At 41.9% G+C, this 27,397-nt stretch overlaps 2 protein-coding genes across 3 annotated transcripts; both read left to right on the top strand.

The window, feature by feature from the left end:
- The first annotated feature begins 453 nt into the window (after positions 1 to 453).
- LOC117994512 (phenoloxidase-activating factor 2-like) lies at positions 454 to 11,136 on the top strand. 2 transcript variants are annotated; one of them, XM_034982441.2, is made up of 8 exons: positions 454 to 614; positions 1,287 to 1,404; positions 2,143 to 2,248; positions 3,498 to 3,607; positions 5,960 to 6,189; positions 7,179 to 7,363; positions 8,465 to 8,629; positions 10,273 to 11,136. In XM_034982441.2, the coding sequence occupies exons 1-8, from the start codon at positions 455 to 457 to the stop codon at positions 10,432 to 10,434; spliced, it is 1,236 nt and encodes a 411-aa protein (XP_034838332.2). In that variant the 5' UTR covers position 454; the 3' UTR covers positions 10,435 to 11,136. The 2 variants fall into 2 exon arrangements, with proteins under 2 accessions (XP_034838332.2, XP_069363878.1); XM_069507777.1 differs by having other exon boundaries at positions 5,939 to 6,189.
- Positions 11,137 to 12,807: 1,671 nt separating this feature from the next.
- Positions 12,808 to 26,976, top strand: LOC117994515 (uncharacterized). The gene is made up of 11 exons (XM_069507813.1): positions 12,808 to 12,885; positions 13,899 to 13,964; positions 15,047 to 15,175; positions 17,277 to 17,543; positions 19,024 to 19,045; positions 20,209 to 20,261; positions 20,604 to 20,747; positions 21,714 to 21,829; positions 22,302 to 22,483; positions 26,379 to 26,562; positions 26,841 to 26,976. Exons 2-11 carry the CDS (start codon positions 13,935 to 13,937, stop codon positions 26,974 to 26,976), a joined length of 1,263 nt encoding a protein of 420 aa, XP_069363914.1. The 5' UTR covers positions 12,808 to 12,885; positions 13,899 to 13,934.
- The last annotated feature ends 421 nt before the right edge of the window (positions 26,977 to 27,397 follow it).

The raw sequence follows: 27,397 nt of genomic DNA, 5'->3' as shown, positions 1-27,397 counted from the left end.
ATTTTAACCTTAATCTAGAAATTTCATTCAGCCAGTGAAGTTTTCACAAAAAAAATTATAAATACTAGTTCCTACTTATCCCGATCGGGTAGATAATATAATTATATTTAACTTTGGCCCGTATCCAATACCTAGTTATAGGCAGGTAAGGTTTGCAGCTGCAGTCAGTTTTGATTATATTTTTCGTCATTTCCAGATGTACAAGCTTGTTATATCCCTGGGCGTGCTGGCGCTCGCCCGGGCCGCGCCTCAGGCGGACGGTGACTTGGACGCAGTCATCGCACAGATCTTCGGCAAGCCCAGCTCCACAGTGGCGCCCGCTGTCGACAACAAGAACCTGGCGTCGACCATCGTGCCGCCTATCAACACCAACACGCAGAGTGAGTAACTTGTCGTTGTAGCGGGTAACGTTATAGCGTGTAACATACATAGCGCGCTGTAAAGGTTCCTGGGCATGCTAGCCGTCACTCAGGCAGTGTCTCAGGCAGCGGACGGTGACTTGGACGCAGTCATCGCACAGATCTTCGGCAAGCCCAGCTCCACAGTGGCGCCCGCTGTCGACAACAAGAACCTGGCGTCGACCATCGTGCCGCCTATCAACACCAACACGCAGAGTGAGTAACTTGTCGTTGTAGCGGGTAACGTTATGGCGTGTAACATGCATAGCGCGCTATATACGCTCCTGGGCATGCTAGCCGTCACTCAGGCAGCGGACGGTGACTTGGACGCAGTCATCGCACAGATCTTCGGCAAGCAGAGCTCCACAGGTAGTTTGTCGCTATAGCGTGTAACGTTATGGCGTACCTATAGCGTTATAGCGGGTAACGTTATAGCGTATAACATTATAGCATAGCGCGCTATTAAACGTGCGCTATAGCCTATAAACGATCCTGGGTTTATTAGGCGTCACTCACGCCGCGCCTCAGGTAGCGGACGTTGACTTCGATGCAGTCATCCAATTAACACAATACACGCAGAGAGAGACAGTCTATCAAGCGAGTAACGCTATAAAATAGCACGCTATAAAGTTGTTCATTTATGATGATGATTATCCAGAGAAAACTAAAGGTCCCAACGCAACTGAACTGCGCTGCGCGACGCGGTGCGGCAAATATTATATGAGTTTGTATGAGTTTGTATGAAGCGCAAGGCGAACTTGAGCAAAGCCCCCCCACAACCCCCCCACCCCACCCCCGTGAGTAGGTTATTCCCTTTGAGTCACCCCTCGTGAGTGAATTATATTTATGTTTAACGTTGGGTATAAGGCAATCTTTTCCTTATTCCAGCCGGCATAAAAGCGCCGTGCAAGACCGACGACGGCGCAGACGGGACCTGCGTCAACTATTACCTGTGCAACACCGACAACAACGTCATCACGGACGGCGTCGGACTCATCGACATCAGGTATCTCATCCATCAGTTTTCCCCTCCAATTATAATCCTACCTTCAAGACAAGAGTGAATAGGCATCTTCTAGGCAAGCGAGCTCCATCTTAGGCTGCACCACCACTTACCATCAGGCAGGGCTATTTTGTATCTTTGACATTTTAGGTCTGATTGCAGCCAAGCGCTAGTCTATAAATTAAAAAAAACCGGCCAAGTGCGAGTCAGACTCGCGCACTGAGGGTTCCGTACTACAGTCATATTTTATCGACATTTTGCACGATAATTCAAAAACTATTATGACTAAAAATAAATAAAAATCTGTTTTAGAATGTACAATTAGTAAAGCCCTTTCATATGATACCCCACTTGGTATAGTAATCTTACTTTGAAAGTTGAAAATAGCAATATTTGTTCATGACAACAATTTAATTTTTTTATGTGATGTAACCACAAATTCACGGTTTTCAGATTTTTCCCCTAATGTCTGCTATAAGACCTACCTACCTGCCAAATTTCATGGTTCTAGGTCAACGGGAAGTACCCTGTAGGTTTCTTGACAGACAGACGGACAGACAGACAGACAACTAAGTGATCCTATAAGGGTTCCGTTTTTCCTTTTGAGGTACGGAACCCTAAAAATTAATGATTATTGCTTGGGGATGCACGTCTGTATGGACCTGTATTAGTATTGTCCCCAAAATACTGGTGGTATTGCCCCTGTGTATCCAAGCCTTAAATCTGTTTATTATTTTTCAGGGTAGGTGACGGCAAGTGTCCGTCATATTTGGACGTCTGCTGCATCGCCCCGGACACCAGGGACCCCATTGACCCCATCACACCACCACCGGAAAAATTGCCTCAGGTAGGTAACTGGAAACCTGCCTAACATAGTTAGTATTTTTACCAGTCACTGTAATTTTTATTTTATTTTTCTCATCATATGCCACATTTCTAAGACTCCTGTTCTTGCTTATACATTTACTCCTTTCTTGTAAGCACATACCTTTTGGTAGTCGTTTTTTGGGATAAAAATGAGATGGGCTCTCAGGTTCTTCCGCATATTTTTTATTTTTTATTTTATTTGTTTTTGCAATCAACAGCGATATATACAATATAATTTTACATAATAACAGACTGAAAATAAGGCCAAATAGGATTACAATTTTTTACAGATTACTTAAATAGATATTAAATATAAATTTATAACAGTACGTTTGATAATTTAAACAAGCTTTACAAAAATATAATAATACTAGCTTATGCTCGCGACTTCGTCCGCGTGGACTACAAAATTTCAAACCCCTATTTAACCCCCTTAGGACTTGAATTTTCAAAAATCCTTTCTTAGCGGATGCCTACGTCATAATAGCTATCTGCATGCCAAATTTCAGCCCGATCCGTCCAGTAGTTTGGGCTGTGCGTTGATAGATCAGTCAGTCAGTCAGTCAGTCAGTCAGTCAGTCAGTCAGTCAGTCAGTCAGTCAGTCAGTCAGTCACCTTCTCCTTTTATATATATAGATGAAAATATAAAAGTCAATTAACTAGTAAAAATACCTAGTAGGTGATTCACAACATATGTATGTGTGTGTGTATGTGTGAGTGTATGTGTGTCTGTGTGTGTGTGGGTGTGTGTTTGTGTGTGGGAGAGAGAGTATGCGTGAGTGTGTGGAACCAGTTATTAATTCAACTCATTGCTGGCCAACTAATGACCACAGATCTCTTTTGGGAATGAGCAGAGTTTAGATTTAGACCATATTATAGTCACTTGCTTTAAAAGGAAAACATCGTGAGGAAACCTGCTTGCCTGGGAATAATTTTCCATATAGTGTTCTCGGCGGTATGCGAAGTCCAATTTGATCCAAGGCGTAGTGGACTCTGGACTATTTTTATTATTTTATTTATTCTATATCTAATTAGAACGGCAGTGCCACTTACACTAACTAGATGATTAATAATAAATTTAAATACAAATAAAGGTACAAGAAAAAAGACATAAAATACAAAACGATAAAAGATCAAAGAATTTTGAATATGACAGGATGTAACTAGGTTCTGGTTATACCCTGTAGTGTGGTAGTGAAGTATTCAGAAATATGTTCTAAACTCCACAGCGAACAGGCTGCGGATGGCGCAACCCCAACGGCGTAGGGATGGTGACGACGGGAGACAATGACCATGAAGCCAAGTTCGGCGAGTTCCCCTGGATGGTAGCCATTCTTAAGTGAGTATAATTTGAGTTAATAGCACGCTATGCTTTATTCGTCTTTGTTCTAACACTTTGTTCTGTATTTGACTGAGAAATGCATATAGTTGGGCAGTAGAAAAGTAGTTGGGTTTGTAGTGTTTTCAAGTTTTTTAACTACTCATGTGTTCTCCACACAAGCGTATTAAGTACTTACGTAATTTTTAGGGTTCCGTAACTCAAAAGGAAAAACGGAACCCTATAAGATCACTTTGTTGTCTGTCTGTCGGTCTGTCAAGAAACCTACAGGGTACTTCCCGTTGACCTAGAATCATGAAATTTGGCAGGTAGGGTAGATCTTATAGCTGACATTTGGGGAAAAATCTGAAAACCGTGAATTTGTGGTTACATCACACAAAAAAAAATTAAATTGTAGCCATGAATTAATAATTCGTATTTTCAATTTTCTAAGTAAGATAACTATATCAAGTGGGGTATCATATGAAAGGTCTTCATCTGTGCATTCTATAACAGATTTTTATTTATTTTTATGTATCGTCTATATGTTTTTGAATTATCCTGCAAAATGTCGAAAAATTACGACTGTAGTACGGAACCCTCATTGCGCGAGCCTGACTTGCACTTGGCCGGTTTTTTTTTAAATATATACTGAAAATACACTTATATATGACGATAGACGCTAGATTTTAGCTCAAAGATATTCAACTATTTGGCCACATCGGACATCGAACAATTAATGATAATTGGCCCCGATTCTCTAGTCTCTCTCTAAACTAAATTTAGAGTATCTGCATCCTTTTCTTTTTACTAATGCTAAAAAAGGAACGGAACATGACTTTCACATTTAAAGACTCTAAATTTTAGTGCACAATACAAATTTAAACAGTAGGTTCGCGACTGCGTGCTATAATCACGGGTTTTACCATCTAAAAATTAAATTTAGAAATGTCAAACTGCTTCTGTCCTTTTCATTTTACAATAGTAAGAAGAGGGTGCGAATACTCTAAAATTAGGTTGTGCTTGGAATCGGTGCCATTGGGGCCGATTCTCTTGTACATAATCTCCAAACTAAACTAAATTAACAGGTCTAAATCTAGTGCTATCCTTTTCCGCAAGCAACATTATGAAAGGGATAGCAACAGATTTAGACGTGCCATTTTAGTTTAGTTTAGAGATTATGTACAACGGAATTAGCCACAATGACGTGTTAAATAATAAAAAAATATACCAACCTTTTGTAGGAAGGTAACTTTGAAATATACTAGAATGAAAATACACCAAAATATATCAAAATACATAGGTACATACAATATCAGTTTTCCCCTCCAATTATAATATGGGCATCTTCTAGACAAGCGCGTTCCATCTTAGGCTGCATCGTCACTTGCCACCAGGTCTGATTGCAGCCAAGCGCTAGTCTATATATTAAAAAAAAACATATAATTTACTTAGGTACCTATGTAGATTATATTTTCTGAGGTTTTAGTTTGCACGAAGGATTTAGAGGGATCGTTAAGAAAATGCACGTTTTATTCGGTAGCAAATGGCACGCATGATACATTTATTTGCACCCACAATTCTCTGTGACTAAACTATTTGTTTTACATACCTACCTATTATATGATAATATACATGTTATCATTATCTTCTAGCAATTAACTAAATCTATATTATGTTAAAGGATAAACTGACTGTCGACACATAGCTCAATATAAATAAGTAGATAGGTACCCCAATGGATTTTTGAGTAAATTTTAAACACGTGAAACGTTGATAGATAAAGTTGGGGAGGAAATTCCCCGCAAAACCCGCACACTCCCACGCTGACCCAGTGCGGGCGGGCGCGGGTGACATGCGGGAGTGCAGGGTGCCCCCCTCATGCCCCGATTGTTATCTTGACCTGTCACGGGCTGTACATAATGTATGTAAATCTGGGCATTTGAGCGCGATGTCATAGTGTTCGTGAGCTGCCGTGTATTATACTTTCTTTGAAGCAAATGATAAATACTTCCCAGCAGCATGAATCTCCAGTCAATACCTAAGTACAGTACGCGGCAGAAAGTAATGTACATCGGCCTTTAGAATGACATTTCGGCTTTGTAGAGCGTTGTCTGTATCACTAACACATATATGACGTTTTGTCGGTCTCAATGATAGAGACAACGCTCTACAAATCTGCTATCTCCTTTTTAACGTCGGTGTACACTATTTTCTGCCGCGTACTGTACCTGTTCAGTTAGTCTGTCACAATTACCAATACAAACATAACTGACTGACTGTTCCCCCATCCCCTCAAGTTTGCAACCACTCCAATGTCAAGTCAATCCTTCATATTAATCTCACATCAAGTACCGACTATATTGATCCCAGGATCGAGCCGGTCAACGACAACGACCCAGAAGGTCAGAAGCTCAACGTGTACGTCGGAGGCGGTTGTCTGATCCACTTCAAAGCGGTCCTCACTGCGGCTCACTACGTCGCCGACAAGAAGGCAGTCAGGGTGCGAGCTGGTGAATGGGACACGCAGACCACCAAGGAGCTGTACCCTTACCAGGACAGAGACGTTTCCGCCATTGAAATCCACAAGGACTTTAACAAGGGTAAGTTTTGTCTATTTTGTATTCCTCAATGCTTCCAGTCGTGCCGCCTTTTTAGGGTTCCGTAGTAAACAAGGAACCCTTGTAGTTTCGCCATGTTCGTCCGTCCTCGGTTAATCTCAGAGACTATTAGTGCTAGAAATCTGTAATTTGGCATGGGTATAAATATTAATCACGCCGCCAAAGCGGTGACATAAAATTGTGATAAATATTTTTTTTAGGGTAGCTCCTCTACATGTAAAGTGGGGATGATTTTTTTTTATTATTTTTTTATAAATAGGTCTTTTGAAATACTGTGAGTGTGGGAACATCATTTTTCGATTTCTAGATCCGTTTGTAAAATGTGAGGTTTTAAATCGCTAATTTTTATTAGTCAAGTGTGCCCCCCCCCCCCCCCCTATCAGCCCATGGTAGTATATAGGAACGTGAAAAAATTCACAGCAGTAGTATAAATAATTTTTTTTTAAAAATAGCTTTATTTTCCTTTCATATTTACATTGATACATATTGTTCAAAAAAATTGAAAAATCTAACTTTTATCTTATTTTACTAATAATTAATAATTATTTTAACTTTTAGCGGTGAAAGCCTCCTCTAACCTTTTTACGTTTTGGAGGGTTGTGGTCTGCCGCCCCCGTGGTGACCAGCCAAATTGGGGGAGGTTGATATGTGTTATGTTTTGTCCTTTTTAATTTGGTAGAGTCTATGTTTGAGGTGTGGCGCTCGCATGAGTGAATTTCATTGATTGCTATTCTTCTAATGCCACTGTTTGAGGTGATCGGGCGCGATTGAGTAGTATATATAATCAATTTTAAAGGAAAACTATCATGCTAATTAGGGCTAAGTAGGGTTCACAGGTTACACTGTTTTCGAGGATTGTCACTACGGAACACTACACTGCGCGTGGCCTGCCACGCACTTGGCTGGTTTTAAATAACTAGCAGTTCTAAGCTGAAGAATGTGAGTTTCTCAACTAGTCAATTAATTTCCAGGTAATCTGTTCTACGACATCGCAGTGCTGTTCCTTACCAAGCCAATGGACATGGCACCGAACGTAGGAATTGCATGTCTGCCACCACCTCGCGAACGTGTTCCCGGCGGCACACAGTGCCTCGCCTCAGGTTGGGGCAAGGATAAGTTTGGCAAAGAGGGCCACTACCAAGTCATACTTAAGAAGGTCAGTGTCATATCCTATTAGTCCATGTTTCACCATCATCATCAACCGATAGATTTTCAGTGCTGGACATAGGTCTCTTGTAGGAACTTTCACACGCCACTGTCTTGCGCCACCTGAATCCAGCGGCTCCCTGCGACTTGTCTGATGTCGTCCGTCCACCTAGTGGGGGGTCTTCCAGCGCTACGTCTTCCGGTGCAAGGTCGCCATTCCAGCACCTTGGGACTCCCCCCAACGTCTATCGGTTATACGAACTATGTGCCCTGCCCATTGCCACTTCAGCTTCGCAACCCGTTGAGCTATGTCGGTTACTCTAGTTCTCCTACGTATCTCCTCATTTCTGATTTGATCACGTAGAGAAACTCCAAGCATAGCTCTCTCCATCACCCGCTCTTTCTTATGAGGAGTTAGTGACCATGTCTCGGATCCATATGTCATCACTGGCAACACGCACTGTTCGAAGACTTTGGTCTTCAAGCACTGAGGAATTTTGGACAAGAAGACAACTCGAAGCTTCTTGAACGCTGCCCAACCGAGTTGGATTCGGTGGTTGTTATTGCAGCAAGTGCTCGTTTACTCCAGGCAATCTATTCTGTGACACCGGAGTGTCACAGAATTACTCTAATATGTCACTCATATTATTGAGTCAGCCGGTGGACGTGGTGCCAGACGAGCTCACAGTGTTTACTTCCACACCCACCACACCACTACGATAAAAAAGCTTGGATTTGACTCGCTCCAGCAATGCACGGGGCTGCAATGGCTTGTATAGTACGGTATAATAACATTGTAAATTGAAAAATTAAAAAGAGCAACCGCCGAGTTTCTTGCTGGTTCTTCTCGGTAGGAACGGTATTTCGAACCAGTGGTAAATTAAAACTACCTGACTATTCATAAGCACTTTTAAAAAGTTTACATGAATAAAAAAACATTCTATTCTATTCTATTCTACCCAGCTACTTTTCTCCACCTATATTATCACGAAACAAAAAGCTGTGATAGCCTAGTGAAAAATCGAAGGGTTCCCACGGGATTTTTAAAAACCTAAATCCACGCGGACTAAGTCACGGGCATCAGCTAGTATTTATGTGTGCTTTTTTCCAGATCCAAGTGCCAGTAGTGGAAAGGAAGCAGTGCCAGATTGCACTACGTAAGACCCGGCTGGGCCACTTCTTCGAGCTGCACAGCTCGTTCATGTGCGCTGGCGGTGTGGCCGGCAAGGACACTTGCAAGGGTGACGGAGGATCTCCTTTGGTGTGCCCTATTGAGGTAAACCCATTGTCTAACATTTTTTAGTAGTGTGGCGGTTGCCACAGATGCAACTAGATGGCGCTATTCAATCGATAACATTAATTCATGACGTTGTAGGGGTTGCTTACGCTAGCATCTAGCCACTCTGGCATATATTGTAAGAAATAGCGTCAGTAGTTCAGTTGCTCCCGGCCCGCCGTAGTATTAAGTCCTTCCTTATCAGTTGTCACAGTATTTATTCTATTTTATGTAACTGTAATAAAATCCCTAATGAATTGGTGAACTTGGTGTTATTTGAACCTGATAGACTGAGCAAGAACACGGCGCTATCTAGTGGTAAAGTGAAGCCACATAACAGGTAAACCCCGAATAGGTAAAACGTAGTCTCGGACAAAATGTACCGCTGACAATACTCGCACTAACGAAGTTTTCTGCAATCTGGACTATATATGGAAGTTTTAAGACACAACCGTCGTCCTCCAACCTAAGGGCGCCTCCTGTGAGGCTCGGACCACGGCTTAGGATGACGTTGGGATGGGTAGAGTTGTTGGACTACGGACTAACCAGTAAATTTGTACCTCAGAGCGGGATAACCTAGAGGGGTTTGTCATACACCCATAAACGTATCCTTTTTAGGGTTCCGTAGTTAACAAGGAACCCTTATAGTTTCGCCATGTCCGTCTGTCCGTCCGTCCTCGGTTAATCTCAGAGACTATTAGTGCTAGAAATCTGTAATTTGGCATTGGTATAAATATTAATCACGCCGACAAAGTGATGAAATAAAATTGTGATAATTTTTTTTTAGGGTAGCTCCCCTACATGTAAAGTGGGGATGAATTTTTTTTCTCGTCTACCCCATATCGTTGAATAGGTCTTTTAAAAATACTGTGGGTGTGGGAACATTATTTTTCAATTTCTAGACCCGTTTGTAAAATATGATGTTTTTAAGTGCTAATTTTTATTAGAGTCAAGTCCCCCCCCCCCCCCCCCCCCCTTTATCAGCCAAATGGTAGTAGGTATATAGAAACGTGAAAAAAATCACAGCAGTAGTATATATTATAATCAATTTTAAAGGAAAACTATCACGGCTAAGTAGGGTTCACAGGTTAAGGAATTATATCTGTTTTCGAGGTCAACTGTGACTACGGAACCGGTTTTTTAGTTATATACAGCCTATAATCACCTGAGCTTATTTAAAAATCATTAATGTTACGCCTCGATCATAATTAAGTATTGTTTATAACACTTCAAGTCATGCAGCCTAGTCGCAACTTCTGGCTAATCTCATAGCAGCTGAATTTGGTACCGTGGTGACCATTTTTGTATGTCCAAATCCTATCAGAAATGAGTATATCTATATATATAAAAGGAAAAGGTGACTGACTGACTGACTGACTGAATGACTGACTGACTGACTGACTGATCTATCAACGCACAGCTCAAACTACTGGACGGATCGGGCTGAAATTTGGCATGCAGATAGCTATTATGACGTAGGCATCCGCTAAGAAAGGATTTTTGAAAATTCAACTCCTAAGGGGGTGAAATAGGGTTTTGAAATTTTGTAGTCCACGCGGACGAAGTCGCGAGCATAAGCTAGTTACAAGACAAAAAGAGAGTAGCACAACAGGAATAAATGGTTTTTTTTCTTGTCCTTTCAGGGTGAGAAAGACCGCTACATGCAGAGTGGTATTGTGGCGTGGGGCATCGGCTGCGGAGAGGACGGCACCCCCGGCGTCTACGTCGACGTGTCCAACCTGCGCAACTGGATTGACGACAAGATCGCGGGCAAGGGACTCGACACCACGCTCTACTCCTTCTAGAAGATAGAAGAAGCAAGTCGCATCAGAATAGTATATCAAATCAATAGAAAAAACTAAATGAAAAAGATAATTATGAACTTGCAGTACCTCCTCTCAAAAGATCCGATTTGAATTCTTAATGACAGTCAAAATTTGCCTCCTGGTGACAATTGTATAGGGTGTGACCCTGTACAATGTCTCTAGGGTTCTTGTACTTAACAACTATAATAGCGTGATACCCTGTCCCCGGGGTTCTTGTACCTAACAATTGTACGGGGCAAACCCTGTTCACCTGTCCCCAGCTGATCGTAACTACAAATTTAAACTTGCCAATTTTTGTATGCAAATTGTATTTTGTATGTGACTTTCAATATTGTTCTATAGAACCAAGATCTTGTTCAATTATCTCTGTCGAAACCAGACAAAATGGTTGTCATAATAGTTACTCTAATGGTCGTGAAATCTCAAATATTTCTAAGTAAATGAACTATTTTACGGTGGTCAGTACCAATCACTATGTGCGAACTTGACAATTTTAATCTAGCAGTTACATATTTTACATTTTAAAAGACATTCCGTTAATCGTTGTTATTTGATTTGTTTACTGTGTATTTTTGAATTTTGACGGAAATTAACAAAACGAAAGAGATTGCCTTAGTATATTTAAAAAAATGTGATATTACTAATCTGTATATTTTGAATAAAATAATACTCAATATTCAACCTCTCTCCTTTTTTTAAATATTTAAGTGTCAACATAATATCAAATCGAGTAATGTCTTGACTTTTTATATATATTTTTTCAATGAAATAAAAAAGTAAAGATAAGGTACCTAACGTGTTTCATTGTCAAAAAATATAAGTAATTAAGTACCCGAAATACTGGCGGTATTGCCCCAAAATTAGTTTTGATCACACTCGGTCCAAAATTAATTTTGGGGCAATACTGCCAGAAGTAGTCTTTTATTTTTGACCCCCATGCCCTCCCTCTAATGTTTGTAATAATTCAGTCGGTATATGTTATAAAAGCTTCACCCGCGTTTAATTCGGGTCAAACAATACCTCAGGGTTTACTTTACCCATTTGACAAATAAACTTTCGATCAAATTGTGCAAACATTTCTTTCTTACAAGTGGTTCCTTTCCCGGGAGTGGCAATTTGAGAATTTATCCCTACCTATACCTATATTATAAATGCGAAAGTGTGTTTGTTTGTTAGTTTATTGGTTTGTCCTTCAATCACGTCGCAACGGAGCCACGGATCGACGTGATTTTTTGCAAAGGATCTGGCACCACGGGTGTTCGAAGTGCACCAGACACCCAGGTGGTGGGGATAGAATTGTTTGCGGTGGCGTGCGGTGCGGTTGTAGAAAAAGGAGGGTGGAATGAGATCAAACAACTATAAGTAATGAAGTTGTTACGGATTTAAAAAATATTTAATTAAATAAAAGGTTGTTTCAACTAGGGTTAACGATCAATTATATTTTTATGTAGGTACATTTTATGCACTGCATTACTTGATTACTATAGTTTTCTAATTGTTCCAACCTTTCAGTCGTAGAGAACTACTGGTGGTAGCTATGTTTGGCTTCCATACACTTCTGGTAAGACTTTTTGTAATTTTTTAGGGTTCCGTACTTCCAAAGGCAAAAAGGAACCTTTACAAGATCAGTTTGTTGTCGATCTATCTGTCCATTTGTCCGTCTATCTATCGTGTTTGTCAAGAAAACCTATAGGGTACTTCCCATTAACCTAGACTCATGAAAGGCAGGTAGGTAGGTCTCTTATAGCACAAGTAAAGGAATAAAAAAAATGTGTTAATGAACAAATAATTAGTATTTTTAATTTTTAAAGTAAGGTAACTATACTAAGTGAGGTATCATATGAAAGGGCTTTACCTGTGCATTCTAAAACAGATTTTTTTATTTTATTTTATACATTTTTATTATTAGGTTTTGATTTATCGTGCAAAATGATAAAAAAATACGACTGTAGTACAGAACCGTCGGTGCGTGAATCTGACTCGCACTTGGCCGATTTTCATTAGTAGGTAAGTAAGTACAGACTCGTGAATCGTGATACCGTCTAAAATGGGAGCCTAGAGAATAAAATTACCTAGCATACAGTGCGACAAGGCTATCTTGGCGCGTGGCGAAAATCGGAACTAACGTTGCCGTCAAGTGTCCCATTTGTTCTTGTTTGAATATTCTAAGCCTGTGTTCTCCAACAGCGCCTCCCTGTCAATGTCATTCAAGTGCCAAGAGAGCCTTGTCGCACTGTAATTTATCCTAGATTGTGCGTTAACGCTTGTTAGACCATTTTTTTAAAAGCAGTTTAAGTAATGACTAATTGAACTATCTACTTATAACTGTTTGAATTTATTAAAACTCTAATATTTTTTTAGCTGCTGCTGCATTCCACGTTTCTGATAAATGGTGATCCTTTAGCCAGCTTCGATTTTAACTATCCTAATGTAAGAACCTACCTAATTATATTGTTTGTAAAGCAAATTGCTAATGCGCGTGGCCGCCATTTTAGTGACGTCAGCACTAGACTAAAGTTTCGAGCTGATGGTAAATTTTTACTTAAACATACGTCAAATGTGGTTAAAATGACGTCATTTCGATGTTAATGAGACATGGTTCAAGCGCAATCGCAATTTGCGGGTCTTATACCTAATATACTTAAGTGTTACGATTAGGTACTAATAAATAGTAGTTATTATTAAATGTTAGTGACTCCTAGAATGTCAAACAACATATTTTGAAACAGGAAAAAAAAATATCTTGCTCACTCGAGACCAGAGATAATACAGGGTGTAACCAGAACGCTAACAAAAACTTAGCGTTATTGTTATATTACCTAAACACAATCCAAAACCAATAATCATTTGCCTCATTTTGTAGATTTAGTGATTTAGCATTTTTCAAACCAGCAATGTATAGCGTGCAAAACTCGGGTCAATGCCCCCACTCCAAGGGGCCTACTTACGCAACGTTTGTTGACCTCTAGCGTCATTTAGATGTTTAATTTGCAATAACTATATTATCGTGAACATTTACAAAATATAGTTTTTTTTTAAATATTTTTTCGCGTTTTTTTAGTGATATATATCAGTAAACATCAGTACTATCATCTGTCTTCGTTTTTGCCAGTGTTCTGGTTACATCCTGTATATCAATAAATGCTCGAGACACACAGGAAACCAAAAAACCAAATTTGAACAAAAATGATTTTTAAGTCCCGCAAATTGCTAATGCACGTGGCCGCCATTTTAGTGACGTTTAGTGCACTAGACTGAAGTTTCGAGTAATCAGTACAAAAATGTTTGCTGATGGTCTATTTTTATTTCGGCTGACGTCAAAATGATGACGTCTTTTGATGTTAATGAGACATGGTTCCAGCGCAATAGCAATTTGCGGGACTTATACATCTGAAGGATTTATTTTAACGTTTGTTAATTTAAAAAAAACTACATTTGTTTAGATAAAAGATGACATTTACGAACAACCCGTGAACTTAATGACGCCGAAGAAGAACCCACATGCGAAGGTATCTTTTCCCATAACCTTACCTAGGTAGGTAGTTATTATAAAGTAAACAATTGGTTTAATCAAACTCAAACTCAAATTATTTATTCAGAACTGGTAAAATTTTACGCTTCCTGATTGTCATAAATTTTTATCTGTAAGATGATATGATATAGTGGTGATAATTATCACGCTAACTTAAAACTAAAGCTCGTAGCTTTAGAAGAGCCCACAACAAACTCAGCCGGGTATTCTTTTTATTATCACCACTTGTACAAAATCACTTAGAACTAACACAAAGCTGTTAAGCAACTCATTCCCAAGCTTTCTTATCATTCAAATTATCCTTTACATTGTAATACGATTTTTCAATCAGTTTCAGTATTAATTATTAATATTATGCCTGTCTGTCTGTCGTGTCGTGTCGTTGACCTAGAATAGGTCCTATAGCAGACATAAAAAAAAACTGAAAACCGTGACTTTCTGGTAACATCACAAAAAAAAATGAAAATATGTTCATGAACAAATAATTAGTATTTTCAACTTTTAAAGTAAGATAACTATATCAAGTGGTACATCATATGAAAAGACTTCACCTGTGCATTCTATAACAGATTTTTATTTATTTTTATGCATAATAGTTTTTGATTTATCGTGCAAAATGTCGAACAAATACGACTGTACTACGGAACCCTCTGTGGCCGATGTTTATTATAATGATTATATTTTATACTTTTATTTACATTTTTACGAAAACGCATTTGCAAATGCCCGTTGTTAGTTATGGGAAGCGTGATATCTATAAATACTATCATCATCATCATCATCAACCAATAGACGTCCACTGCTGGACATAGGTATCTTGTAGGGATTTCCACACGCCACGGTCTTGCGCCGCCTGAATCCAGCGGCTCCCTGCGACTCGTCTGATGTCGTCCGTCCACCTAGTGGGGGGTCTTCCAACGCTGCGTCCTCCGGTGCGAAGTCGCCATTCCAGCACCTTGGGACCCCAACGTCTATCGGTTGTACGAACTATGTGCCCTGCCCATGGGGCCATGTCTATAAATATGTTATCACTTAAACATACAGTCAAAATGTTAACAGGGTGATGTGAAAGATACACCATCATCGACAGAAGATCCATGGTCCCCATACGACTTCTCCAAGTTCGACGAATTCTTGACTGGAGTGCAGGATGACCCCGACAGCAACAGAGTGAAACGAAGAGCCAAGGTAAGCCTGAAAAAAAAATTGTCATATTTTAATGTAGATACGATTCTCTAGTCTCTCTCTAAACTAAATTTAGAGTATCTGCATCCTTTTCTTTTTACTAATGCTAAAAAAGGAACGGAACATGACTTTCACATTTAAAGATTCTAAATTTTAGTGCTAAAATTAGGTTGTGCTCAGAATCGGTGCCAATATATTAAGTAAGTGGTATATTAAGTAATTTTAACAAATTAATTTGTTAAATTAAGTATCTAAATTGAGTTAAGTTAGTTAATTCACTCATTTACATACAAATATCTAAACAAGTCAAATTATGGAGTAGGTAAAATAAGTATAAAAATGAAATATGCACGAGAGTTATGGGGCAATTTTGTCACGATTTTGGGGCCATTTCACCAGGTTTTCGGCATGTAGTGTAGTACGTCGGCTATACACGGGTCTATTTTGTTAGTTTTTATTTTTATTTTCTTACAGTTTGTTTTTTTTGCGGTTTCACGTGATTTCGTATTAAAATAGACATAAATTGCAAAACAAAACGTTGTGTATAAAATTCTACAATTACTTCTTTTGTGTTGTAAACTTACAACGAACTGTCAATGCAACGATGTGGAAAAATGGTCCGAAATAAAAAAAATCCCTGCGTGAAGAAAATTAAGGATTAAGTATTGAAGGAGAGAAGAAAAATTACCTGCTCTTTCGACCTTTTCATATCGAACTAAGTACTCAAACTTTTGCTGTTATGAAGGTACCAAACACGACGGTCTCTAATATGAACCTAGCAATAAATTCAGCCAGATATTATAAGCACCACCTACCTATCATTGGTTTTATATTCCTTTAATTAAAACCTCAATAGCTCAACGGTTAAACGGTTAAACGGCCTGAAATCCGAAAGGTCGGCGGTTCAAACCGTACCTACCCGTCTATTGTCGTACCTACTCCTAGCACAAGCTTTACGCTTAGTTGGAGGGGTAAGGGAAATATTAGTCGTGATAAACATGGCTAATATTCTATAAAAAAAATTACGAAGATGGAAAGTCAAAGTCAAAGTCAAATGATTTATTCAAAACTAGCTGATTCCTGCGACTTCGTCCGCGTGGATTTACGTTTTTTTAAATCCCGCGGGAACTCTTTGATTTTTCGGGATTGTTGTCGTTGCTTGGTACCTACAATATGAATTCACTATGAACACTTCCTGAATCTTGATAACTCAGGCGGGCAGTAACCCTGCAGCATCAGGATTAAGGAGTTGAATCCAGAATTTTTTATGTGACCACGACGTAAACTTTTTTTGTTGATTTAAAAAAAAATTGCAAATCGGTCCAGAAACCTCGAAAAAATCGATGTAGAAAAAAGAACCACCTCCTTTTTGACAGTCGGTTAAAAACCGATGACCTTGAAATATTTACGGAACAATCTTTAAAATATCCCCTTTCTAACAAAAAAAGAACGAATGAAATCGGACTACGCGTTAATGAATTACAACTCAGTATACATTTTAACTTTCGTCCCCTCTCCTACGGGAACCATGCTGAATTTCGGGATAAAAAGTATCCTATATTCTTCCTCATAGTATGACCTCAAATCGTACCAAGTTTCATTGGAATCCATTCAGTAGTTTCAGCGTGATGCGCGGCCGTGATACAGACAGACAGACAGACAGACAGACAGACAGATAGACAGACAGACAGACAAAAATGAAAAAAATTACAGTTTTGGGTTCAGTATCGATTATAGAGTGCCCTCGAAAAAAAATTTTCAAAATATCTTCAATGTACAGAATTTGACCTGTTACAGTTTTATCAAAAAATATCTTCAATGTACAGAATTTGACCTGTTACAGTTTTATTATAAGTATTGATGATTGATAGGTACCTACCTAAAGAATTACTCTTTTTAAAAGTCAGATGTTGGATTTATGATAGTGGTGATAATTATTACGCAAACTTAAAACTAAAGCTACGAGGGTTCCAAACGCGATCAGGGTCTGAGAAGAGCCCACAACTCAGCCGGGTATAACTGAAAAGTCTCATAAGAAGTCCACACCTCAGAAAACTGTTTATTATGATTTATGGAGATAAACTGACAAGTGTTATTTCAACAGAATACCCGACGCTTTAACACCCTGAGCGGTCCCAAGCTTCGAGAGCGTCCTCACCACTACCTGTACCCTGAGCCAGTGAAAGACCGCATGCTAGACTTCACCACTTCAACGAAAAAGCCTGGAATCCTCCCCGAAACTATGAACCCAGGGGTAATCTTCCGAGTACGAATGTCAGACGCCATATTGCGCATCAAACAGCGGATGTATGAAGACCCGGAGAGACATATAGAAGCGGATATTATATATACGAACTTAATAAAAAAGGTGGTGATGGATGAAATAACTAAGTTCCATAATCTACTGCTTATGTATAAGACGGATAAGAGTATTAAGGAGCATTTGGGCGAATGTGGTGGAAGGATTTACAAGTTCATCAGCTATATGACGATTAAGGTAAGGGATTTCTTTTTTGCGTTGATTTTTTAAGGTTTTGTATCTCCAGTGAAATAAGGAACACTTATAGGATCACTTCGTTATCTGTCTGTCAATAGCTGTCAAGGGAATCGAGCTAATAGCTCGACGGCTTGAAGAACGGGTTTTATCAAACCCCATGATTGCTTTTTACACGACATCGTACTGGAACGCTAAATCGCATGGCGGCACTGCTTTGGGTGGTAACTAGCTACGGCTGAAGCCTCCCACTAGACCAGACCAGAGACAATTTAGAAAATATAAATTCCCAAATTACCCCCCCAATAAGCCCCACTTATAAGATCACAGCGCTTAATACTGTGCCAGGGAGGTCATCAACAAGCCGTTTTTATGAGGCCCATAATACCTAGTTAACAACCGTGTCTCGGACCTATCGGTCTATCGGTTTTTCGAACTAAGTGCCCTGCCCATTGCCACTTCAGCTTCGCAACCCGTTGAGCTATGTCGGTTACTCTAGTTCTCCTACGGATCTCCTCATTTCTGATGTGATCACGTAGAGAAACTCTAAGCATAGCTCTCTAAATCGCCCGCTGAGTGATCCTGAGCTTTCTTATGAGGCCCATAGATCTCGAATCCATATGGCATTATTGCAACACGCACTCTTCGCCATAGCTCAACGGGTTGCGAAGCTAAAGTGGGTAGGGAACATAGTTTGAAAACCCGATAGACGTTGGGGTCCCAAGCGGAATGGCAACCTTGCACCGGAAGGCACAGCGTTGGAAGACCCTCCACCAGGCGCACAGGCGTGTGGAAGTCCCTACAAGAGACCTAAGTCCAGCTGTGAACGTCTATCGGTGCATTATTGCAAAACGCACTGTCCGAAGACTTTGGTCTTCAGGCTTTGAGGAGTTTTTTTTAACTGAATTTATTTAATTTAAGGTGCACATCTACTGTCTTTTCGACGCGCTCTGGATCGACGGCAACCCTTACGTCATAGGTGACGAGTACTCCGTCACGCCGGTGGAGGTGCCCCCCATGCTGCAGTGTGACGCAGCGGAGTGCAACTCCGTCATCTTCGTGGACTCCATCACCGAACCTAAAGATGTCGCGGAGTGATTAGGATTATTGGTATAATAAATCGTGTTAAAATAATAATTTTGTTTAATTTTTATCCATGTTGCATTGTAATAATAATAATAATAATAACCGGTGCCGGTATTCGAGCGCGACGGAGTCCGGCTCTATTGGGACCGGTCCATCATCACGGACAGGACTATTCTAGAGAAAAAACCTGATATCGTGGTGGTGGACCGGGCACAGTCGAGGGTGTTTTTGGTGGACATCACCATTCCGTATGACGAGAACCTCGTGAGAGCTGAGACGGAGAAAAAGCGCAAGTATCTCGATCTGGCTCACGAGGTTTCCGACATGTGGCATGTGGAGTCCACTGAAATCATCCCAATCGTCATATCTGCGAATGGGTTGATCCCAGTCAGCCTCGCTCACCATCTGAGGCGACTGGGGTTCCGTGGCAGTTCGCTCGCAGCCAGGATGCAAAAAGCGGTCTTGCTGGACTCGGCTAGGATAGTCCGCCGATTTCTTCACCTGTCGCCCTGACCCCCGGCCGTTTGGTCTCCCCTGCCGGGGTGTAATCCTCCGCCCGGTACAAATATGTATGTTTGTAATGTTTATGTAGGTTTATTTATTTTTATGTATTATAACTCGTTTGGCTTTTATATGTATCTATTTTGTACACGGGCGTGAGAGCAAATAATATATAATAATAATAAAAAATATATTTAAGAAAACATATTTACAGGTTATAACAAATTCATATAATAATATAATAATAATATATCATTGTATCAAACCATTGTAACATATCATTGTACGACCACTGTATTAAATGCTACCAATGGCCGTCATATTTTTTGGGATGCTGATTATGAAAATGACGTCCATTTTTAAGACCAAGATGACAGACGAATTTTTTTTGACAGCGTGCTAATTACAAAAATGATGCCGATTTTTAAATTCAAGTCAGCGAACTTACGTTTTTTTAAATCTGTAGTTATCTTACACTTACATCCGACTCGCAATGTACTTCTTTAATAACAAGAAAGAAAGAAATGAATTTATTATATATACTTACTTACAAAGTGAAAAAGAAAGAAAGAAAGTGTGAAGGTGACGAATACTCCGTCACGCCGGTGGAGGTGGGCCGCATGAGTGTGACGCTGCGGAGTAGGACTCTGTCATATTTATCAACCGATAGACGTCCACAGCTGGACATAGGTCTCATGTAGGTACTTCCACACGCCACGATCTTGCGCCGTTCCTTACAACTCGTTGATCTGTCAGGGAGTCTGCCAACGTTGCGTTTTCCGATGCGAGGTAATGTTCTTAAAGGTGTATGAAGTCTGCCAATCTGCACTTGGCCAGCGTGGTAGACTATGGCCAAACTCTTCTCATTCTGAGAGGGACCGTGTACAGTAGTGAGCCGGACCGTGATCATGATGATCCTAAACTTTGTTTTTTTTTTCCTGAAAGCGTCGGCGAGGTCGAAAGCGCGGCAAGTTGCGGTCGACCACAGTTTCTTCGGAATACCAGGAAGTAAGATTTTTTTATTTTATCACGCTGTACATCATCACTTACCACCAGGTAGTATTGCAATCAAGCATTAACTTATATCAGAATAAAAAAATATATCAAATAGTACCCACGGGATTTTTAAAACCCTAAATCTACGCGTACGTCGGCGGCATCATCTATACCTACGAATGGAATTCCAAATATTTTTTGAAAACATGTTTGTGATTAGTTGGCCACTCAAATTTTTTAACGCCTACTGGTACTGAGTTTTTTGTATTTCTCATTTAAATGGGATAACGTAACAGAGAGAGCGCTACAATAATTTCTCTCCGTGGATTGTATTAGTTAAATCATTAATTACAGTTAAAAAACTTGTCAACAACGAGCGTGCCGATAGCAAGAAGAGCGGACTTTGCAGACACGCAGCAGGGCAAAGGTCACAAGCGCAAGAGGCCCGGCAAGAGTCGAGACAGACCTAACTATGACTCCTACGAACCACCAAGCAAGGTAAACACTTGTCAACAACCAGCGTGACGATAGCAAGACGAGCGGGCTTTGGAGACACGCAGCAGGGCAAAGGTCACAAGCGCAAGAGGCCCGGCAAGAGTTGGGACAGACCTAACTATGACTCCTACGAACCACCAAGCAAGGTAAACACTTGTCAACAACCAGCGTGCCGATAACAAGACGAGCAGGCTTTGCAGACACGCAGCAGGGCAAAGGTCACAAGCGCAAGAGGCCCGGCAAGAGTCGGGACAGACCTAACTATGACTCCTACGAACCACCAAGCAAGGTAAACACTTGTCAACAACCAGCGTGCCGATAGCAAGACGAGCGCACTTTGCAGACACGCAGCAGGGCAAAGGTCACAAGCGCAAGAGGCCCGGCAAGAGTCCTAACAGACAGACCTAACTATGACTCCTACGAACCACCAAGCAAGGTAAACACTTGTCAACGACGAGCGTGCCGATAGCAAGACGAGCGGACTTTGCAGACACGCAGCAGGGCAAAGGTCACAAGCGCAAGAGGCCCGGCAAGAGTCCTAACAGACAGACCTAATTATGATTCCTACAAACCACCAAGCAAGGTATACGTCTTAGTATAGAGATATACAACATACATGCGTTTTAAAAAAATAAGTAATTTTCACTTGCCTTAACGGTAAAGGAAATCATTGTGAGGAAACCTGCATGCATGAGAGTTCTCCATAATGTTCTCAAAAGTGTGTGAAGTTTGACAATTCTTGCTTGGCAAGCGTGGTGGCCAAACCCTTTTCATTCTGAAACAAGATCTGTACACAGTAGTGAGCCGGTGATGATGAACTAAAGATTTCAGGAAGTCTTTATCACCGAGTGAATTACCTATTGAGCTACTTTTCATTCCGGAAAATCAAAGAGTTCCTACGGGATTTTTAAAAACCTAAGTCCATAGGGAGATTGTGAGAAAAAGCTGGTCAATCTTAAAAGTTTCCAGGGCTACGAGTCATCGTTCGTGGAGATGCCCAAGGACTTGTACCAGGCGCACCTGCGACCTGGGGTCATCTTCCGTATACACATGTCCGAAGCCATACTCAAGATGCAGTACCGGAAGTAAGACCTATTTACCAATGATTTTAGGCCATTATATTGTAGATAACGAGTACATACCACTATTAATTTGGTGAGTTTGACTTGTCTATGCTTCCTCACTGCCTCTCTAGTTCTAGTAGTCAGCATGTTCGATTGCAGATGACGAGATCCTGAGTGCGGGTCACGGGTCGGGCCAAAAAACTGTTAGGTACAGGATTTTTGTGATTAGAATTTTCAAACCACTAGCCCGAAGTTAAGAAGTTGGCGGTGTTTCACCCCCATGCCTCAGAGAGCATGTAAAGTTGCCGATCGTGCGCCTGATCTCTCTCCGATCGTTTCGGATTTCCGTCTCATTGGGCTATGAGAGCGAGGGTATTCCCTCACCCTCATAGCCCAGCGTAGAGTGCACCTGTGTTTGCTCATGACAACTCGAACTTCATCTCTCTACACGGCTTCATACAGACACAGCTCTATAGCAGGTTCTCCTTTCCAGCTACGCTGAGGATAAGGACGAATCGGTGATCGAAGCCGACGTGGAGTACCTGCGCCTCACGCGCAAGGTCATCAACGACGAGATCACCAAGTTCGAGGACCTCAAGTGGCTGGTGAGCTGGTTCAACAACCGCTCCGAGCTGGTGCAGGAGCACATGTGCAACACGAGATATTATGCCGTTGGTACGTAAACAAGCCTCACGCGCAAGGTCATCGACGACGAGATCACCAAGTTCGAGGACCTCAAGTGGCTGGTGAGCTGGTTCAACAACCGCTCCGAGCTGGTGCAGGAGCACATGTGCAACACGAGATATTATGCCGTTGGTACGTAAACAAGCCTCACGCGCAAGGTCATCGACGACGAGATCACCAAGTTCGAGGACCTCAAGTGGCTGGTGAGCTGGTTCAACAACCGCTCCGAGCTGGTGCAGGAGCACATGTGCAACACGAGATATTATGCCGTTGGTACGTAAACAAGCCTCACGCGCAAGGTCATCGACGACGAGATCACCAAGTTCGAGGACCTCAAGTGGCTGGTGAGCTGGTTCAACAACCGCTCCGAGCTGGTGCAGGAGCACATGTGCAACACGAGATATTATGCCGTTGGTACGTAAACAAGCCTCACGCGCAAGGTCATCGACGACGAGATCACCAAGTTCGAGGACCTCAAGTGGCTGGTGAGCTGGTTCAACAACCGCTCCGAGCTGGTGCAGGAGCACATGTGCAACACGAGATATTATGCCGTTGGTACGTAAACAAGCCTCACGCGCAAGGTCATCAACGACGAGATCACCAAGTTCGAGGACCTCAAGTGGCTGGTGAGCTGGTTCAACAACCGCTCCGAGCTGGTGCAGGAGCACATGTGCAACACGAGATATTATGCCGTTGGTACGTAGACAAGCCTCACGCGCAAGGTCATCAACGACGAGATCACCAAGTTCGAGGACCTCAAGTGGCTGGTGAGCTGGTTCAACAACCGCTCCGAGCTGGTGCAGGAGCACATGTGCAACACGAGATATTATGCCGTTGGTACGTAGACAAGCCTCACGCGCAAGGTCATCAACGACGAGATCACCAAGTTCGAGGACCTCAAGTGGCTGGTGAGCTGGTTCAACAACCGCTCCGAGCTGGTGCAGGAGCACATGTGCAACACGAGATATTATGCCGTTGGTACGTAGACAAGCCTCACGCGCAAGGTCATCAACGACGAGATCACCAAGTTCGAGGACCTCAAGTGGCTGGTGAGCTGGTTCAACAACCGCTCCGAGCTGGTGCAGGAGCACATGTGCAACACGAGATATTATGCCGTTGGTACGTAGACAGTGTGAACAGTCAGAGAGTAACTTTTGGTATATGCATCTCTTTCGTTTACACGGATTGTACATTTATTGTGCGTTTCTTGAGAGAGAAAATCGCCGATAGATAGTCGTTTTCTCGCCGGCGCGGCGCGGCCGACGCGCGCGCCGGCGTATCTATAAACTATGGAAGCTACACACTCGCTTCCCGCTGATCGCCAACTCGTTTAAGTTTCTAGTTCTACTCGTTTCTCGTTCATCGTCGGCTGTCGGACCACTGCCTCAAATAGAATTCGTATAGGAGCCCCCCTGAAATAAAGCTTTTTATTATATTTTGTTATGCAATATTCGGCTGAAGGATGGCCTTTCCTTCTTATGTTTAAACTAGCGCTCGCGACTTCGTCCGCGTGGACTAAACAAATTTCAAACCCCTGTTTCACCCCCTTAGGGGTTGAATTTTCAAAAATCCTTTCTTAGCGAATGCCTACGTCACACGTCATAATAGTCACCTTTTCAATTTATATATTTAAATTTAAAGTAATTACGTTCAGTAATTCAGAAATTTGACAAACGGACAGACGGACAAGTGCAATTTCACGTAGACTCAGAGACCTCACTTTGCTCGGTCAAAAACTGTCACACTTCATGACTATACATAGATAGATAGATAGATAGATAGATAGATAGATAGATAGATAGATAGATAGAAATACTTTATTGCACACAAAAAATATTACATAACATGACAAAGAAACTAAAACTATAAAAAAAAATTTATGCAAAGGCGGCCTTATGGCTCACAGCAATCTCTACCAGGCAACCTTTGGTGAAAGGTGGGACTATAGGTGCTAGTCTTGCGCATAGTGTTTGTTCATCATCATCATCATGATCAACCCATCGCCGGCTCACTACAGAGCACGGGTCTCCTCGCAGAGAGTGAGAAGGGTTTTAGCCATAGTCTACCACGCTGGCCGTGTGCGGATTGGTAGACTTCACACACCTTTGAGAACATTACCCAGTTTAAATAAATTGGGTATCTAATGATTTGGCTTTAGACTTTGGACTATAACAACTAGAGTTTTTATTTGTTGTTGTTAAATGGGGCGCGTACTGAAAAATAAAAGTGGAAGAAGAATGTATATACCTACCTAATAAAATATGAAGATTAGTAGTGATATACAGAATAGTATTGTGTACATATTAAAAAATGTAAATATATACAGTAAGAAAATTAGTAATGTCACACTTGTTACGTAAGGGAAGGGCTGCTGCGGCCAAGGAAACGCTGCGAGTACAGTATTAGCGTATATTTAATAACCACTATAGACTATTACATGATCCACGAGACCAGCACTCGGGTACCGAGGGCAGTGCCGACTTGGCGGCTGCAAACCCAGGGTAAACCGTAATACCGGTAGGTATATAAGGCAAGTCCCAAGAGTGGCGACTCGGCGGCTGCAACTTGTTACTTGCGGACGAAGGATGGCTACATAGTCCCAAGAGTGGCGACTCGGCGGCTGCAACTTGTTACTTGCGGACGAAGGATGGCTACATAGTCCCAAGAGTGGCGACTCGGCGGCTGCAACTTGTTACTTGCGGACGAAGGATGGCTACATAGTCCCAAGAGTGCCGACTCGGCGGCTGCAACTTGTTACTTGCGGACGAAGGATGGCTACATAGTCCCAAGAGTGCCGACTCGGCGGCTGCAACTTGTTACTTGCGGACGAAGGATGGCTACATAGTCCCAAGAGTGCCGACTCGGCGGCTGCAACTTGTTACTTGCGGACGAAGGATGGCTACATAGTCCCAAGAGTGCCGACTCGGCGGCTGCAACTTGTTACTTGCGGACGAAGGATGGCTACATAGTCCCAAGAGTGCCGACTCGGCGGCTGCAACTTGTTACTTGCGGACGAAGGATGGCTACATAGTCCCAAGAGATTTTCTACTATATTTGCTTCTAGCTACCACTATCAGCCACACTGTTATACAATATACATGCACACTAAATGCTGATTAATCGCGACATAACATCCTACAGCGCCACCTATTAGCAGCTTTGTGTTTTACTTGACAACACGTCCCGTCGTCGTAATAAAATACGTGGTGGTCCTAAGGGTTTTGTGCACTATTCGATTCTTAAAAATACGATTCTAAAATGTCTGTCATACAAAATTGTAATCATTTGATTTGTATTTTGACCAATCCATAATCTTAAATATATAAAAGAAAAGTGACTAACTGACTGACTGACTGATCTATCAACGCACAGCTCAAATTACTAGACGGATCAGGCTGAAATTTGGCAGAGGGGGTGAAATAGGGGTTTGTTGTGTAGTCCACGCGGAAGAAGTCGCGAGCATAAGCTAGTTATTTATAAACAACATGTGGATATTCAAGAGGCGGTTGAACAAATTCTGAAAGGCCAGCAACGCATTGGCGGTTCCTCTGGTGCTGCAAATGTTCATGAGCGATGGTAATGTGACCCGCCTACTCGCTATTACCACAGAATATATTTCTAATTGCTATTACTACTAAAAAATATATATGCGACAAGGCTATCTTGGCGCGTGGCGAAAATCGGAACTAACGTTGCCGTCAAGTGTCCCCTTTGTTCTTGTTTGAATATTCTAAGTATGATTCTAAGCCTTTGTTCCCCAACAGCGCCCCCCTGTCAATGTCATTCAAGTGCCAAGAGAGCCTTGTCGCACTGTATACCTACATAACAAATAAGATTTTGTTACTTCAAAAATGTATTTTGAAGTAAAAAAAGTGATGCTTTTTAGGTATACCACCAACAATGTTCACGCACACTGAGGAGTACATGAAGCGGCTGTGTCTGTTCGACAACGTGTACATCGACCACATCCCCTACGTGGTGGGGGAGGACGGCTCGCTGCTGGCTGCCGTGGCGCCGCCCGTGCTGCACTGCGACGCCGCCACCTGCACCTCCGTGCCCTTCATCGACAGGTACCAGGAATATTACGGGCTCCCTGACCTCGGCTTTTCATCGAAGCTGAAATGGCAGTGGGTAGATGGGCAGGGCACATAGTCTATGTGCCCTGTCTATTTTTCATATCCAACATCCTGTAGGTATATTTTTTATGTAAAGACCTGGAGAGTGACATAGGCTACTTTTTATCCCGGAAAATCAAAGAGTTCCCGTGGGATTTTTAAAAACCCTATAATTTCACGCAGACGCAGACGAAGTCGCAGGCATCAACTAGTAAAAAATAAATTGTCCACAGTATAATGTTCGACGAGCGTCTGCAGCGTACCAACGTCCGCACGGTGACGAGATGCCAGGCCAGCTGCCGCGCGCACTGCCGCAACGACGCCGACTGTCTCAAGCGGTGCTCCGACAGGTGTCTGCGGGCTGACTAGAGACAAGAGTGGAGAAAAAATGTTGTTGCTAATAAAAAACTGGCTTTTATTTTAATACCTTTTTTCCACGCACATGCAAACTGTGAAATCAACTCCCTTCGGCGGTGTTCTTACATGGGGTTATTCAAGGGGCGGACCAACAAATTCTTGAAAGGCCGGCAACGTATTGGTAGTTTCTCTGGTACTGCAAATGTTCATGGGCGGCGCTAATCACTTCATCAGATGACCTGCCTGCTCGTTTGCTCGTCATTAAAAAAAATAGGTAGGTTCATCGGCCTCCAGAAGAGTCCTCACTGTCTATACTCAACGGCGGGAGTGTCTGCCGCGCGGTTGGTTCGTCGGTCAACGTGCGCACGGTGACTAGATGCTAGGCCAGCTGTCGCGCGCGCGGCCGCAACGACGCCGACTGTCTCAAGCGGTG

Source organism: Maniola hyperantus, chromosome 26, assembly GCF_902806685.2.
Source record: "Maniola hyperantus chromosome 26, iAphHyp1.2, whole genome shotgun sequence".
Taxonomy (NCBI): domain Eukaryota; kingdom Metazoa; phylum Arthropoda; class Insecta; order Lepidoptera; family Nymphalidae; genus Maniola; species Maniola hyperantus.
Note: the sequence above shows the minus strand (reverse complement) of the source record. Positions and strands in the feature narration are given on the sequence as shown.